The 16131-nt window shown below is 38.8% G+C and overlaps 1 protein-coding gene across 1 annotated transcript in view; it reads left to right on the top strand.

The window, feature by feature from the left end:
• prtga (protogenin homolog a (Gallus gallus)) overlaps nt 1-16131 on the top strand; it is a 72103-nt gene that overhangs the window by 34161 nt on the left and 21811 nt on the right. Inside the window, exons 9-11 of the mRNA XM_057853215.1 lie at nt 131-436; nt 4661-4849; nt 14525-14620. Coding sequence (XP_057709198.1) covers nt 131-436; nt 4661-4849; nt 14525-14620 — 591 coding nt within the window. The remainder of the gene's footprint in view (nt 1-130; nt 437-4660; nt 4850-14524; nt 14621-16131) is intronic.

The raw sequence follows: 16131 nt of genomic DNA, 5'->3' as shown, positions 1-16131 counted from the left end.
TATCATAGCGACAAACAAAGTCGATGCATATAATTTACTCTCGCTGTGGTGTTGCAGGCCAATCTGGTCCCTTAGCCTTGAGTTTGACACCTACTGGATAATTTGATCTCTCCTGCTTTTCTATTCACAGTTCCCCTTCGTGCCCCCGAGCTCAGCCTCACTAGCCGCAGCCCCACCGACATCCAGGTGTCGTGGCAACCTCTCCCTGACAAGCTGAGCCGCGGCCGAGTCGCTGCCTATCGTTTGTCGCATCGAGCCAGCGCTGAGAGCACGGTCTTTCAGATCGAGCTTCCAGGAGAAAAGACACAGCACCTCCTAGAAAACCTGCAGCCTGACACTATCTACCTTTTGCGGATCGCTGCCTCCACCAGTGTTGGCTGGGGAGAGCAGTCGGCGTGGACCTCTCACCGCACCCCCAAGGCATCCAGCGCCCAAGGTAAAACACAGGAAAGACATGCCCTCTTGAGTTCTGGGGCTAGCAAGCAGCTTAAAAATCACATTATCTTTACTAGTTGTACTTCAGATTTCAAGTTTTTTTTAGTTAGAGGTAGTTATTAAGGTGATTTTTCAAAAATATTTTGGTCTGTGCCGAGGCTGAGCTTTAGATTCTCTACTTGTCGCAATTTACGAATGATAAAATATGAGCGACCATAGCGAAAAAAGGCTTTCAAAAAAATACGAAAATACATTGCAGTGTAAGTGTAGTGAAGATAAAATGGTCACTGTTGAATACTGTTAAATTAAGCCTCTGTTTTATTTTTTAACGAAATCACATACTGGTAACTATCATAGAGATAACTGTTAGCTTAATGCTAACACACAATGCAGAACTCTTCAGATAGGATGGCAAAACCAGCTTTAATCTGATAGTTGTTCGCCTTTAAAGGTGCAGATTGCACCTTTATCATGTGCATCCCAGTGTAAAAGAATCTTCTCTAACAAATTGAAAACAACAGAATTTCATTATTCTAATGTGTAATAGTGGATAAAAAAAACTTTTGTGCAGGCAGACATTTTATCAAGACTGGTACTTTAAAAAAAAAAAAAAAAAAATTAAACTTTTTTGCATTTTTTGTTTTTAAAACATTCTGAAATAGATGAATGGTATTTATGTCAATAATAAGCAGCATTGATTTGAGATGTATAATTTGACTTGAGCATGATCATGAAACGACTCAAACTCCTACCTCAAGGTACCTCTGCATGAAAGGGCCAAGTTGCATTCCTTGCCTTCTGTCTGCCTACTTTGAGAGTTTTGCCAATAATCTTGTTAAGGCATTGCGTGTGTTACTCAGTGACCTTTGCCCTACACTGTCAAGAACACTGGAAAGGTTTCAGTCATGGGTCACAAAGTGAGTCACTCAAGCCTCCGGGTGGGAGGTGGGAAAGAGTGGATGACCGTTTAGAAGCTGTGTGGTAGGATGTTGTGGAATTCTATTTGTCGGTTGTATTCTGGTGACATTCAGTCAACGTCATTCCTTACGTAAGAACGTGTCAAATCTTTCCTTCTGTCGTCAGAGAGGTTGTGCCTGCTGTGTATTAAGTGTGAAGCAGCTGGTGAACATCAAATGGGTTTCACTTTTCAAAGAGGACTCCTCTGATTTGAAACAGCTTCCTGCAGGGAGTGCATAGCTTCCTGTGGAGAAAAAGCTCCTGTATGGCACTATGGAAAGCCATTTGAGAATTGATTCCATAATCATCTTAATCCTTTCAATGCCAGCCATATAAAAAAAAGACCACCTTCAGAGTGCCAGCGGATTTAGAACGTTTGAGCTGATATTTCAAAGCTCAATTAATATTTTTTTAGGACTATGCAAACATGGAGACTACCAAAGAAAATATAAGACTCTTCTTTCATCAGAATACATCGGTTTGTTTCTACCTTATTCCGGTTTTTGATAACACAAAGTAGAACACAGATTGTTTTCAACCAAATCATGTCTTTTAGATAGATTTTTTCATAAAAATACAATGACTCTGACAATACATATATTAACATCAGAACAGTTTGTTTCTCTACCTAAGCCGCTCACTTGCAATAAAAGTCGTCAATGGCAGTAAATATTTGGACACCAGTTGACTTTTCACATCAATGGCACTGAAAGAGTTAATGTCGGTGTACTAATACACTTTTTGTTCGCACAAGTAAGGAAAACTTTGTCATGCTGGTATAGCTAGTGCATTACGAGTACTGTGGCCACAAAGTGTCAGGCAAATTGCAAAAGCTTTGCTAAAGAAAAAAACCTGAATATAGCCACCACAACAGGAATGCAAAGTGACTACAATGGAAGTATAGACTTACAATAGAATAAGACTTACAAATTACAGCAGTAGATACACTGGTAGAAATCCCATCTCTGACTCGGTATGACGTTAGTTGCTAATGTTATCATCCAGTCGTGATTGTTGTAATCTGACTTTAGCAGCTAACATTATTCAGACTTTAGTGTGTGTTTACTCCTGTTTGTAAGCCTTAAAATGGAAGCATTTCCATTTTAAGAACCACAATTCCTACTGGATGATAACACTAGCAGCTAACATCTTACAACAATCTCTACTGAGTGACTACTTACAGTGGGGCAAATAAGTATTTAGTCAACCACCAAGTGCAAGTGTGCAAATTCTCCTACTTGAAGAGATTAGAGAGGCCTGTAATTGTCAACATGGGTAAACCTCAACCATGAGAGACAGAATGTGGAAAAAAAACCGAAAATCACATTGTTTGATTTTTAAAGAATGTATTTCCAAATTAGAGTGGAAAATAAGTATTTGGTCACCTACAAACAAGCAAGATTTCTAGCTGTCAAAGAGGTCTATCTTCTTCTAACGAGGTCTAGCGAGGCTCCTTTGTTACCTGTATTAATGGCATCTGTTTTAACTCATTATCGGTATAAAAGACACCTGTCCACAAACTCAGTCAGCCACACTCCAAACTCCACTATGGCCAAGACCAAAGAGCTATCGAAGGACACCAGAGGCAAAATTGTAGACCTGCACCAGGCTGAGAAGACTGAATCTGCAATAGGTAAAACGCTTGGTGTAAAGAAATCAACTGTGGGAGCAATTATTAGAAAACGTAAGACATACAAGACCACTGGTAATCTCCCTCAATCTGGGGCTCCATGCAAGATCTCACCCCGTGGCGTCAAAATGATAACAAGAACGGTGAGCAAAAATCCTAGAACCACACGGGGGGACCAAGTGAATGACCTACAGAGAGCTGGGACCACAGTAACAAAGGCTACTATCAGTAACACAATGCACCGCCAGGGACTCAAATCCTGCACTGCTACACGTGTCCCCCTGCTGAAGCCAGTACATGTCCAGGCCCGTCTGCGGTTCGCTAGAGAGCATTTGGATGATTCAGAAGAGGACTGGGAGAATGTGTTATGGTCAGATGAAACCAAAATAGAACTTTTTGGTAGAAACGCAGGTTCTGGTGTTTGGAGGGGAAAGAATACTGAATTGCATCCAAAGAACACCATACCCACTGTGAAGCATGGGGGTGGAAACATCATGCTTTGGGGCTGTTTTTCTGCAAAGGGACCAGGATGACTGATCTGTGTAAAGGAAAGAATGAACGGGGCCATGTATCGAGAGATTTTGAGTGAAAATCTCCTTCCATCAGCAAGGGCATTGAAGATGAGACGTGGCTGGGTCTTTCAGCATGACAGTGATCCCAAACACACAGCCAGGGCAACAAAGGTGTGGCTTCGTAAGGTCCTGGAGTTGCCTAGCCAGTCTCCAGATCTCAACCCCATAGAAAATCTGTGGAGGGAATTGAAAGTCCGTGTTGCCCAATGACAGCACCAAAGCATCACTGCTCTAGAGGAGATCTGCATGGAGAAATGGGCCAAAATACCTGCAACAGTATGTGAAAAGCTTGTGAAGAGTTACAGAAAACGTTTGACCTCCTTTATTGCCAACAAAGGGTACATAACAAAGTATTGAGATGAACTTTTGGTATTGACCAAATACTTATTTTCCACCATGATTTGCAAGTAAATTCTTTAAAAATCAAACAACGTGATTTTCAGTTTTTTTTTTTCCACATTCCGTCTCTCATGGTTGAGGTTTACCCATGTTGACAATTACAGGCCTCTCTAATATTTTCAAGTGGGAGAACTTGCACAATTAGAGGTTGATTAAATACTTATTTGCCCCACTGTATGAGTAGAAATGGTCACAATGCAAGATCTACCAAAGTGTATCTTCCTTTGTTAGTCTGCTTCTGTTTTAAGTGTACTTCCTTTGGAAGTCTATACTTCCATCATTTTGCGTTTCTCGTGTGACTATATACTGTACATCGCTGTAGAGGAAGCACTTCTGTAGTAAACTTTAAAACGGAACATCTTCTGCAACACGGAAGTAAGCTCACACTTATGTCTGACTGGCTAACGTTAGTGGCTAACGTCAGAGCTACAACATTCTCGCTTTGAAAATTGCCTGACTTCTGGGCAACTGTGTACCAGTGAGTCAAAATTGTAAATATATTAGTAACCACATGTTGCTTGTAGTACATTTGAAATTGTTAAATTCTACAAGTGAACAAAGGGGTACTAGGAGCATGCTGATGTCAAGTTTTTAAGTGTCCTACTTATGTGCAGAAATGTCATTCATTAGTAGAAAAATTCTAAGTAGTCATGCCTTTTCCCCCCAGTTCCTCTTTCTCCTGAGCTGCATTTGGAGCCCTTGAACTGCACCACAATTTCAGTGCGCTGGCGATTGGTGCAGAGAAATTCAGCCAGCGTGCAAGGCTACAAACTCTTCTACCATGAGGAGAGCCAGTCTGAGAGCGCCCCGCTTCGGTTGCGTGCTTCGGATCACTCGTACACCATTGGAGGTCTTGGTGAGTTGGCCTGAAGTTCATCCTGATTACTTGAACTCTTGCTTAAACCAGGAAAAACACTAGAGTTGTCTGGTAATGATTTTTTAACCGTTATCCCAATATTGTACTCAAAAAATCTGATACCGATAAATGTAGTCATGTACTAAACATATTATGGCTAATTGTATTGTAATACCCGACTTGATAAACAGATTTTTGTATTTTATTTCTTTTTTAGTGCCTATTTCTTTCTGCTAAAGCAGTAGTTATACTGTATTTAATGAGTTTATAATTCATTATTTTTGAATAATTTATTATTCATTTAATTATTGCACCATGAATGCAAATGGTCTGCTCACGTAACAAATCCCAAGCATCTGGCATCTTAATTTGGAGACATCTAAGGGTCAATAAACATAACTGCTGTGCTAAGCTGTGATCAGCCCTTGTACTAAGGCAGAAGGATTCTACATTCACTTTAAAGGCAACATGCATATTGGCCCAAAACCGATAATGAAAAACCAAACGTCGATATTATCCAATATCATTTTAAAATGCTTTTATCGAACCATAATATTGGACAACTCGAAACAACAGTACTTTTTTTAATATACAAATGCATTTTTTATGATTCCATTTAAAGTGTTTTTTTTTGGGGGGGGGGGGGGTGAGAATTAGACTTCATGCTAGTGATAGGTTAATTTAAAACATAACTGGGATAGCTGGCTTTGAATGACAGGGCAGCGAGCAGACAGTAGGAAGTTTGTTGTTCTATCGCTCAGCTAATTTTTAGAACAACTCTGGTTCATCTACTACACACCGTCTATTGCAAACAATGACTTAATTCATGAAATAACATAAAAGCCATTACAACAGTAGAAAAGTGGATTTGTTTCCTTAGTTTGGGTGTTATAGGTGTTAATATGCTAATAAGTGACTGCATGGTCATTGTAAAGAAATAGTTCAATTCAAAAATAGTTCAATTGTGGATGTTCTATTCCTACCAATGGCGGCCAATGAGTTAAATTTCATCATGAAATTATGATGGCATTATTTTATAACACTGATAACTTATATTACGGACGCAAATATGGTTAGTCTTTTTTTTCTGTCTCACATGGATACAATGAACCTACCCTGTGCTTTTGATGAAGCTTTCTTGTCACAATTTTAATATGATATTAAAATATTAGATTTTCTCACTGTACTTTTTATTGTAAAGTAAAGATGGCTTTTCTCCTGTTTTATGACTGTCATATTGGCGGGGGTTTTAGTACATTCTGTGTAGAATAGAAAAGAACCACATCCCACTTCCATGACCTCTGTGATGGACTGTGGGGGTGTACAATGTGTGGGGGGAGCACATCACAGCTCCTCTGGCCCTTGAGGTCACTTACATTCATTGGGAGAGGAAAGAAAGTCTCACGCACTGCAGTGGACAACTGACCATCTGTGGCCGGAGGGGGGTCAACCAGGTGGCCAACAGCTGACTTGTAAATCAGGCTGTGTGATGCTTCCACAGCATCCAAAGAGAGACCAGCGGGTACTCTAATTTACTTGGCGTTAAAAACAGAGCTGCTCCGAACTTTTACATTTTTCCCGCTATGTGTGACTCATGGTTTACTGCTTGATTTCATCCAAAGAGAAATGAAACAAAACAAATGTCAAACCCGTATTTTGAGTGGTCACTTTTAATTTCGTCCTCTTTTTATCGCATGAAAATCTAATATTTTTCGCCCTTCACTCATTGGCAGTCCCGGCCCTCCCAGTTCAAATAGACTAGACATCTGTCTCCATCAATGGCAGCAAATGATTTAATGCAGTATTCCCGCAGTGTCTTGGAAAGTCTTAAATTTACCAATATTAACAAATGATCTAAAAAAACAAATAAATAATTAAATACATTTTCAGTTGTACTGTGTTGCATGATATGGTGTTTGAGAATTTTTCTGCTATGACGCAAAGGTGGTGTCAAACTCATCTTTGTCATGGACCACATACTAGTTATGAGGGCCGTTTATATGGTGTCGCAGCGACACCAAGACGCAACAGTTGTGTTGTGGAATGGCCTAGCTTTTAGTACTATATGGTGACAACGAAAACGGAATCCCAAGATGCAAACCTTTGATTATGCGCTCCAAAGTGAAAGGATCCGATTGCGGGGCTTACTCTGCAACCATATAAAAATGGAAAACTCTCGCGCCGATGACGTCAGCACTCGCACACGTCACTTTGGCTGTGCGCAGCGCTGTTATTAAACATTAAAAACAGCAAACACAGCGGAAAGTCAGCTTTAATTGACTGTTTTTATAATATTTTTAATTGAAATATATTTAATGTTTGCATTTTTGTGCCTTTTGGAGCAAAAGAAAAATGCCTTTGCTTGGGATGGGCGAGTATGTTGTCTTCCGTGTTGAGGAGGTTATTGGTGTCAAGGAAATTCATCATTGGCTATCATCTTGTAAATCTACATTGCCCCCTAAGGCCTGGCATGAATATTACTTCGTTTTCAAACGGAATTGCGACATCGTTTGAAGGGAGATGGAACCATATAAATGCAAACATGAAATTTTCGTATTGTCAGAGCGTCAACATGTAAACCACCCTGTGATTTCCTTCAAAGGGCCATTATGTCAGCCAACCCAATGAAAATTTACTCATTGGTTGCCATTGACGCCTTAGTCAAAATGGATTGGGCATCTAGCGCTGTCAATGTCAGCCAATGACTTAAATAAGTGCTCTTCAAGGGTTGAAAAAAAAATATGTGCATGAAAGGATAAATTGCTTTTTGATTTTTTTGTTTTTTTGATAAGCTAAACTGAATATTTTTCTGGATTCCTTGATTCGTCGAGTACTACAGAAATTATATTGAAATTTTATTTTACAATGAAGTCGATTTACTTTACTTTCATGGGCAACCTAAAATGAAGTTGCGGGCCATAATTGGCCCCCGGGCTACATATTAGACACCTGTGTTCAAGGATTAACGTTTTGTTTTTTGTTCATTTATTTTGTTAGGTTAGGCGTGAAATTTGCCCTGGAAATTGGCATCAACTTCAATTCCGAGTGGTTTTAAGAAGTCTTTAAAAAGTCTTAAATTTCACTTGATAAACCCTGTAGGAACCCTGTTAATGTCTTTCAACACTTTAAATAATGAATTCACAGTTTGGAAAATTGCAGATAACGTAATGACTATAACGTAAGTTTTAGCTAACTAAAGATTCTTCTTTGCCAAAGGAGTGTCTTTGTGGCATTTTGAAGAGTGGGGACGGCCTATAGTTGAGGCAGATTTACTGTGTGCTTTATGGCCGCCGTAGCAGTGTTGCTGACATCAAAGCCTCTCATTGTGTTTAGCTTTCGGAGTCACAAAGCCATTTTATTGGCCGGAGCTTGAAAGCAATGCAGCCCCTCGCTGGCTAAGCTCTAAGGCCAAACAATCGACGTGTTTACATGCTCTAAATAAAACTCAACTATTGCGTTAAATCTGTTGAAAGAAATCTTTTTAACTGCACCATGTTCGACTTTTAGTTCAATTAACACACTCGGATTAACAGATGACACAAGCAATTATAAATTCATGAAAATAAAAGCACGCAGAATTTAACAGTAAAAGTATTTTTTCCTTCCCATTTTGTGGAGACTGTCATGTCTTGTCTTGTATTAAAATTTAATGGCAGCATTCAGCTCATTGTTGATGGTTTTTTTTTATGTTGTTGTTTTACTATATCTTGTTGTTTGTTTCTCATGACACAACATCTGTCTTGTAAGGCAACAACACAAACCGTGCTAGTGAAAGTCCTGGTGGGCTGCGAAACTACTCATTAACGTGAATAACGTCTTGAAAGTTTTACCAGCCTTTTTTTATCGTTATTAGTATTCAAATGGGCTAGCATTGCTCAGAGGCATGCACTCTTTATGTAGTGGCATTAATACACAGTTTGAATACTTTTTAGCTCATTGGCCGCTGTAGATGGTTGCCGATAGATGAACCGGAATTGCTCTAAAAATGAACAGTTGTTATACTGACCACCCAATAACTTTGGCTTACTAGAAAATAGAGCTGGGAATCTTTGAGCACCTAACGGTTCGATTACGATTCAGAGGCTCCGATTGGATTATAAAACCATTATTGATGCATCCCCCTCCTTTTTTTTTTTTTTTTTTTTTTCATTTAAATGTTTTGTAAATTAGTTCCAAAATTGTTCAAAACTACTCTCAGGCTAAACCAAACTACTATTTCAGTATCAAGTTAACATAAAACAGTTAACAAATATACAAAAATAACAGTAAATAAAAAACTCCAGTCCTCATTCTGTATCAGCAGCTTTAAACTACATTCAATTAATTTAATGTTGTGAATCAACCGTTAAAGTTGTTAAAATTGCTTCCGTTAAACCATAATTTCCCTTTTGTTTACTTTCGACATGTGAAAGTTTTAAAACTATTTTAAAGATAGATTCAAGTCAATATTTTACCGATTTAGGAGTATTTTAGATACAAAGTTAATTAGGTTCGCTTGGAAGGTTCGCTACAACAGCCTTGCAGGGAAGTGTACTGCTTTAAGATGGCGGCCGTTTACTAACGCCCGCATCTAGCTTTCTGTAGATGTGCTGCTAACGCTACCGAATCTATATTGCATCTAGTCCTATATAAATGATATCTACCGTAACATTATGTGGATATACTTTGTAGTAGCTGTCGGCAGAAGTCAAGTATGTTGTGTTTTTTTATCTCGTGGCATGAGTTGAGCTAGAGCCGTGAGTTGAGCATTGGGATTACCCGAGGGGCCGGGTAATGAGAAGCATGATGTTTAGCTACTCTCGCTCTGTTCCTCATTGTGTCCCGAAGACCGCGTGGCGCGCTGAGTGTGTTTTACTTCCGCATTACGTGGCATATTTCAATAATCGGAATTTGGATGTTTGTGAATCGTTCTCAAATCTTCCACGGCCAAATCACGAATAATCTAAGAATCGGAAATTTTGCACACCTCTACTAGAAAATGCAATTTTAGGAGAGTGTGAGTGTAGCATTGGTTGCCATACTGAAAGATGAGCATCTGCAGTGATTCGCTGCCGCCCTCCCAGTTCAAATGGATCAGTTGTCTACTAATAATAAAGTCATTTAAACACACAACAGGAAAATAAAAAGGATTGGATGTGATTGGATGCATCAGGAAAAAAAACGAGTCTTAGCCTTTCCAAGATTTTTGGGTTACATGTGAGAATGTTTAATGTGTGTGTGAGAGGTTTTAGCTTAGCCTTTCCAAGTTCTTTTTACTTGGGTGTGAGAGTGTTTAGTGTGTGTGCGAGAGGTTTTTGTTGCATTTGTTAGCTTCTCTAATGTTTGTGAGTTGTTTTCTGTTCTTTAGATCTGAGTTATATATATGTATTTTAATTATTTTATATTATTTAATCGCATTTTTAGCATTATCACATAAAATCCATCAAAAGGTCCTTTTTTCTGACATTAAAAAAAAAAATCATCATTCAATTTTTAACATTTTTGGTGCGATATACAGAAGTTGGAGTAGTCATTTCACTCAGATTACCGTAATTTCCCGAATATAAGGTGCACCCGTGTATAATGCGCACCCCAAATTTACTTGTATAATCTAGGGAAAATTATTGTACCCGTTTATAACGCGCACCCTAACTTTAGCACCAATAAATAGAAGAATACAAGAAAACAGAACTCGTGTACTGTTACAGAAATGTCATTTTACTGACTGGTGAAACACAGCGCAAGCACATTGGTAGTTCAAAACATTACCATAAACTGACAATATTTACGGTAGTAATATGATTTGACAACTTCCTCAATTTACCAGAATCTAGGAGAAAACAAAACAGATGTGACTTTTCTTTTAAAGGCTGCTGTATAAATTGCTCGTTTCATCATGATGAATAAATGTTTCTTCCATGGATTGATACGGTAAAATGAAAGTGAGAATGTAAGTCGGAAATCCGTGAGAGCACATCGCTGTCAACACGACAGTAACAATAGGAACTATTGTTATTTGGGTTTGAGTTTCCCGAGGGACAGATATAGTTGACGGACACAGGAAGTCTGTGTGCTTACATTTGTTATGGTCAGAGTTGCGGAGCTGCAATAAACGTTGAATCAAATGAGTTCAAGAAACTAAATTCTGTGCTTTATGAAGAGTGAAAAAAGCTGAATTTAACACAGACGAAATCATTCGGCTGATTAGAGTGAAGTATTACCGAAACAAAATGGTGACGTCACGTACCGTAATGGTCGGCAACGGGTCGCCGCATACGTTTCTTCAACACAACGTGGCCGTGTCAATTAAAAAATCGGTTTATATATATATATACATGTAATATATATATTTCTGTCTCCATCCATGTACCCGTTTATAATGCGCACCCTGATTTTACAAGTTGATTTTTGGGGGAAAAAGTGCGCGTTATATTGGGGAAATTACGGTAAGCATTTTGCCAGACTGCTGTATTTGGGAAATTACCACTTAGAATGCCTTGTCTTTTGTGCTCCTCTATGTATTTTGGCTGTAATGTAAGCAGACATGTTTGTTTTCCTGATGGCCATTCAATATTTATCATTTAAATATTCTTGTACTGTAAATGGCATTTCCAATACTGTAATGTCTTTCACTATTCAGCCGTCTCGCTATTGTCAATAGAATTGATTTTGTAATGCCCAGCTGTGACCAAAGTTGCTGATTCAGCCTTGTGTGTACGACTGCACGAGAGCGCACTGTGAGCTGTCTGGTCAAGTAGAGTATGACAATTCAAAACGTTTCAAAGCGCACCGTGAAAGACAGGAATGTGTTGCAGAGGTTCCGCGCGTGTTTAAAACCTGTGACCTTTTCCTCATATGTGTGCCCTTTAACTGACTTGTGGAGAAGAGCTCGAATGACTTGGCATCAGGCAGTCCTTTATACTCAATTGCAGATTTATATCTCGCAGTAACACACTATCACACCCTTTTTTTCATCGATTCAAGGCCAGTCTACATGATGATGTTATTCTAGTCCTTAGTTTTGATTTACATTTGTTTAGTTTTTTTTTCGTGTTAGTGAGGGGATGTGTGAGTGTGTTGGTGTGTTGGGGAGGGGGAGCGAAATGATAGATGCCGGGCGTGGGCTCATGCGGAGAGTTGACATTTACGGCCCCTGTTCAGGTCAGGCTCGCTTACGGCCTGGGGGGCCTTTCACAGGGTAGAACAAAACCTCAGAAGCCAATGGGATCTGCATTTTGGCAGTAAAAAAAAGAAGAAAAAAAGAGTGTCCACTAATGGCCCAAATATGCCCTTTAATACAAACACGGTGATTTACGTGAGTCAAGCCGGGAGAGATTTACACCAGTGGGAAGGACAGGAAGATTCTTCACTCGAGGAATGTCAATGGAGAGAAGAATGTGGTATTCTAAGAATACAATTTGTTGTCATCTAGACATTATTGCGTTGAGTGGCCAATGAATTATTATATGAAGAACTTTATTTGAGAATTTAATTGATTACCATGGATTGAGGAAGGAAATTACAAAAGCTTTATTATGCAGTACAGTTAATATATATTTAATAGTATTTTTTTTTATTTTTAGCTCATTCACTGCCATTCACAACCATTGACATCTAATAGGGAGGAAAGCAAAGACTAGGATATGATTCGGCAGAGTAAGTGCGACATTTTATCTCATTGTCTGCTTTAAGGCCGATAGACGTCTAATCCATTTGTACCGGGAGAAGCTGGCAGCAAGTTTGCCTACTTGGATTATCTTTGTTACATTTTTGTGATTTCTAATTCTGAAAATGGCAGCAAAGAGTTAATAATTTTTTATTTATTTTTTTTAATGGATTTTTACTTTTTCAAATAATAAAAAAAGCAAAAAGCAAATATTCTCTTTATCTTTTTAAACGAAAAAACAAAAGACAAATACAGCGGATATTATCTATTTTATCATGCAATTATTTTTTTTCTTTAGTTAAAAAAAAATAATATAATTTACTTTTTTTTAAAAAGGAAACATGCCACTGAATGATATAAACATTACCAATATGAAAGGTTGATTTTAAAAAAATATATTTTTTTGCTTTTATTTTGGTGCAAAATTTCAAGATTCGAGCGCAAGATGGTAGCAGTGAATGCAGCTCAGCTCTTTTCACAGCAAGTAATTGTTTGTCAAATTGCTCAAAAACAGAGGCTTTAAGCAGTCTTTGTTACTTTGGGTTAAAACTTTCTGTCAAACTCAAACAGGCAAAGAGAATCACATTTTATGTGTGTAAAACAACAACATAAATACATAAGAACCCATAAAAAGTGACCTATTTTTGAAGTTTAGCATTTGGATTCAGTAGCATTGCCCTGTATTTCTACTCACTTCCTGTGCTGACCCTCCCCCCCATTCCAAAGAGCCCTATATCCCCATCTTTTGCAGGATTTAGCTTGCCCGGATTCCGTGTCAAAGGTCACGGCCCAGATGTCACAACTCACGCTCGCCCCTGCCCCGAGCCCCCACCAACTCTGTCAGAGTTCCTCTGTGGCATAAATATGCCAGGCCCGTTGTACTAAGATTGTTTTCTTTCCAGGTGCCTGAGCTTGCCATCCAAATATAGGATTTCAAACTGTTTTGGTGAAATATTTGGGCCAACTAATAAGAATCCTTCTTCTCATATTCCACACCCAGGAGTTTTCCCCAAGTTTTATCTCAGGCTGACCTCTTGGCCCTACTCTGGCTCCAGTGCAACTCCTTAGACCTGTGTGGGGGCGGGGTAAAAAAGAGCCACTCCTCCCCCAGCTAAACACATGCACCCGACTTCTTCTTTGATGATTCTGCTCATACACCGGTGTTATCTGGGCACCCTCTATTGGTACACAAATGAGTAGCTGTCTTAGTACAATTCAGTTGTATTTAACTTTGAAGTTCATCATATTTGCATTTAACCTATTGGATTAGACAGCAATACTGTAGTTGTCAATGACAATGAACAAGATAATATTTATTGGGTATAATCTGTGCCTCATTTTTTGATGAGTTGGGCCTAATATACTCCTGTATTTGAAGGTTGGTCATTTTAGTGGTAGTTGAAGAGCCAATTATTTTTTTTCCAGATCCCACTTTGTCTCGAAGTTTGAGGAGTAACAGTCATATGAAATAACTTTGTGGGATTCTTTGTTGTTGCTGGACACAGAAAGGGACATTAATGGTCATATTTTAGGAAAGCTGCTTCAGCGAAAGTTGGAGTAGCATAAAATAATTGTGGACTTGCTGATCACTACTCTGGCAGTTAAACTGGATTTACTCGAATAACTTGTGACCTAATGGCCACTTTGGCCTGCAACTGCTGTTGAACAACACCGATGTCTCTCCTAGGGGATTTTATTGGTCCAGTTCCCTCCCTTTATGCCCTCAGATTGTGTTTGTGAATAGAAGTGGCCACTGACCATAGAGCAGCAGAGCCTGACCTGGAAAAAGGACCTTTTTTTTTTTTTTTTTTTTTTGCACTCAAAAGCTGGGTGTCGGGGTGATGGATTGAGTCAGTCTTATAGTGAACATCTGTCCAACTCCACGCCTACACAGTCAGTGTGAATAGGTATACATTCATTCTTCTGTGATGACAAGCAGAAATCTTTGCCGCTCTTTATTGACATTCGCAAATAAATCCTCACATGGACTTATTTATCTAACATGGAGTTTTTCTTGTCTTTAAATATAGACCCAAGGAAGAAGTACCATGTGAAACTTCTGGCTTACAACTTTATTGGAGATGGTTACCAGGCAGATCAAACTATCAGCACCCCTGGATGTGTCTGTAAGTATACAAATTAAAAAAAAAAACTGAACAAAAATACAGTGGTACCCCTACATACAAAGTTAATTCGTTCCAGGACCTTGTTTGCAAGTCGAAATGGTCGTATGTCAAGCAGGATTTTCCCATAAGAATACATTATAATTCCATCAATTTGTTCCGCAGTCCGAAAACCTACCCTAAATCCTTAATAAATACTGCTGTTACTATTGCAAATAGCAATTAAAAAGAGCAAAAGAAACACATTATGAATAAAAATCGGAATAGTAATATAATAATAATAATAATAATAATGAAATACCTGTAATAATGTAACAAATTGTTAATGTGGCAGTCGTATTTTGTGTGGTGGACCTGAACGCACCGCGGTGCTGACGGCAGAGTGAGAGAGTGCAGTTGAGATATTCCTTTCACTTTTAACGTCCTATTGTTGCGGGCTGTTGGCGTGTTGTGTTGCACAAGTTCTGAAATAAAAACCTGATGAAGCTGGCGATCTCTTTGGCGATGGTTGTCATCTTTACTTATTAAGACTGGCAAACGGAGGTTGGAGGACTATTGTCAAGGAGTTCACCAATGCGCACCCCACGCTCATATTTTTCCATTGGTAACCCTCACCTTTTTTCTTTTTTTCACCACCTGCTTTAACATTCTTGGAACCCACGTTGATTTGTCTCACAAGAAAATCTGCCGTGTGTGTGTCTTGCGGGAAAACAATGAAATCGCAACTAGTGTTTCACCGATACCATTTTTTGGGCCCGATACCGATACAGATACCTGGCTGTGCAGTATCGGCCGATACCGATACCATTCCGATACCACTCTGTTTGCAAAAAAAACAACAACATATATATATATATATATATATATATATATATATATGTACGTATAAGGGATGCAATGATACAGTTAAGTCACGGTTCGCTATGATTTTCGATACAATTCAATACATTTAATGCTCTGAAACAGAAAATACAACTGTTATTATTATTATTATTATTTTTTTTAATTGCTAACAAGCAAAAATAACAGTGCCATCATATAAACAAGCATTTTAGTGCATAATATTTATGTGCTTACTTCTTACTGATCTGAAGAAATTTTGTATATGAGTGCTGAGAACAATCTTAACTGTTTGTAAAGTGGGGCACACTGTTGATTGCTGCAGCTCTCTTAGCAGCTATATTTACCATATAAGCAAAACATCCTATTTGTGGTCCGAGTCCATCTGTAAATGTACTGAATTAACAGTATTTGCAGGATTATCTATAGTCACTGGTATGGATTGATTTGGCCTGCTTAACTTCCATTCAGTCATGGCGGTTTCTATTTCATCAATGTAGTATATGGACTACGCGTCGCTCTGGGCTCACGCAGCTAATGGCATGGGATCTAATGTAGCACATCTAGGTTGCTATTTGATGATATCTAGTGTGTGCGCGTGAGAGTTGGCATGGGATCTAACATAGGACATCTAGGTTGCTATTTGATGATATCTAGTGTGCGCACTGCGCCGC

This window comes from Corythoichthys intestinalis, chromosome 1 (assembly GCF_030265065.1).
Source record: "Corythoichthys intestinalis isolate RoL2023-P3 chromosome 1, ASM3026506v1, whole genome shotgun sequence".
Classification (NCBI taxonomy): Eukaryota; Metazoa; Chordata; class Actinopteri; order Syngnathiformes; family Syngnathidae; genus Corythoichthys; species Corythoichthys intestinalis.
This window is presented reverse-complemented; position numbering and strand designations above follow the sequence as displayed.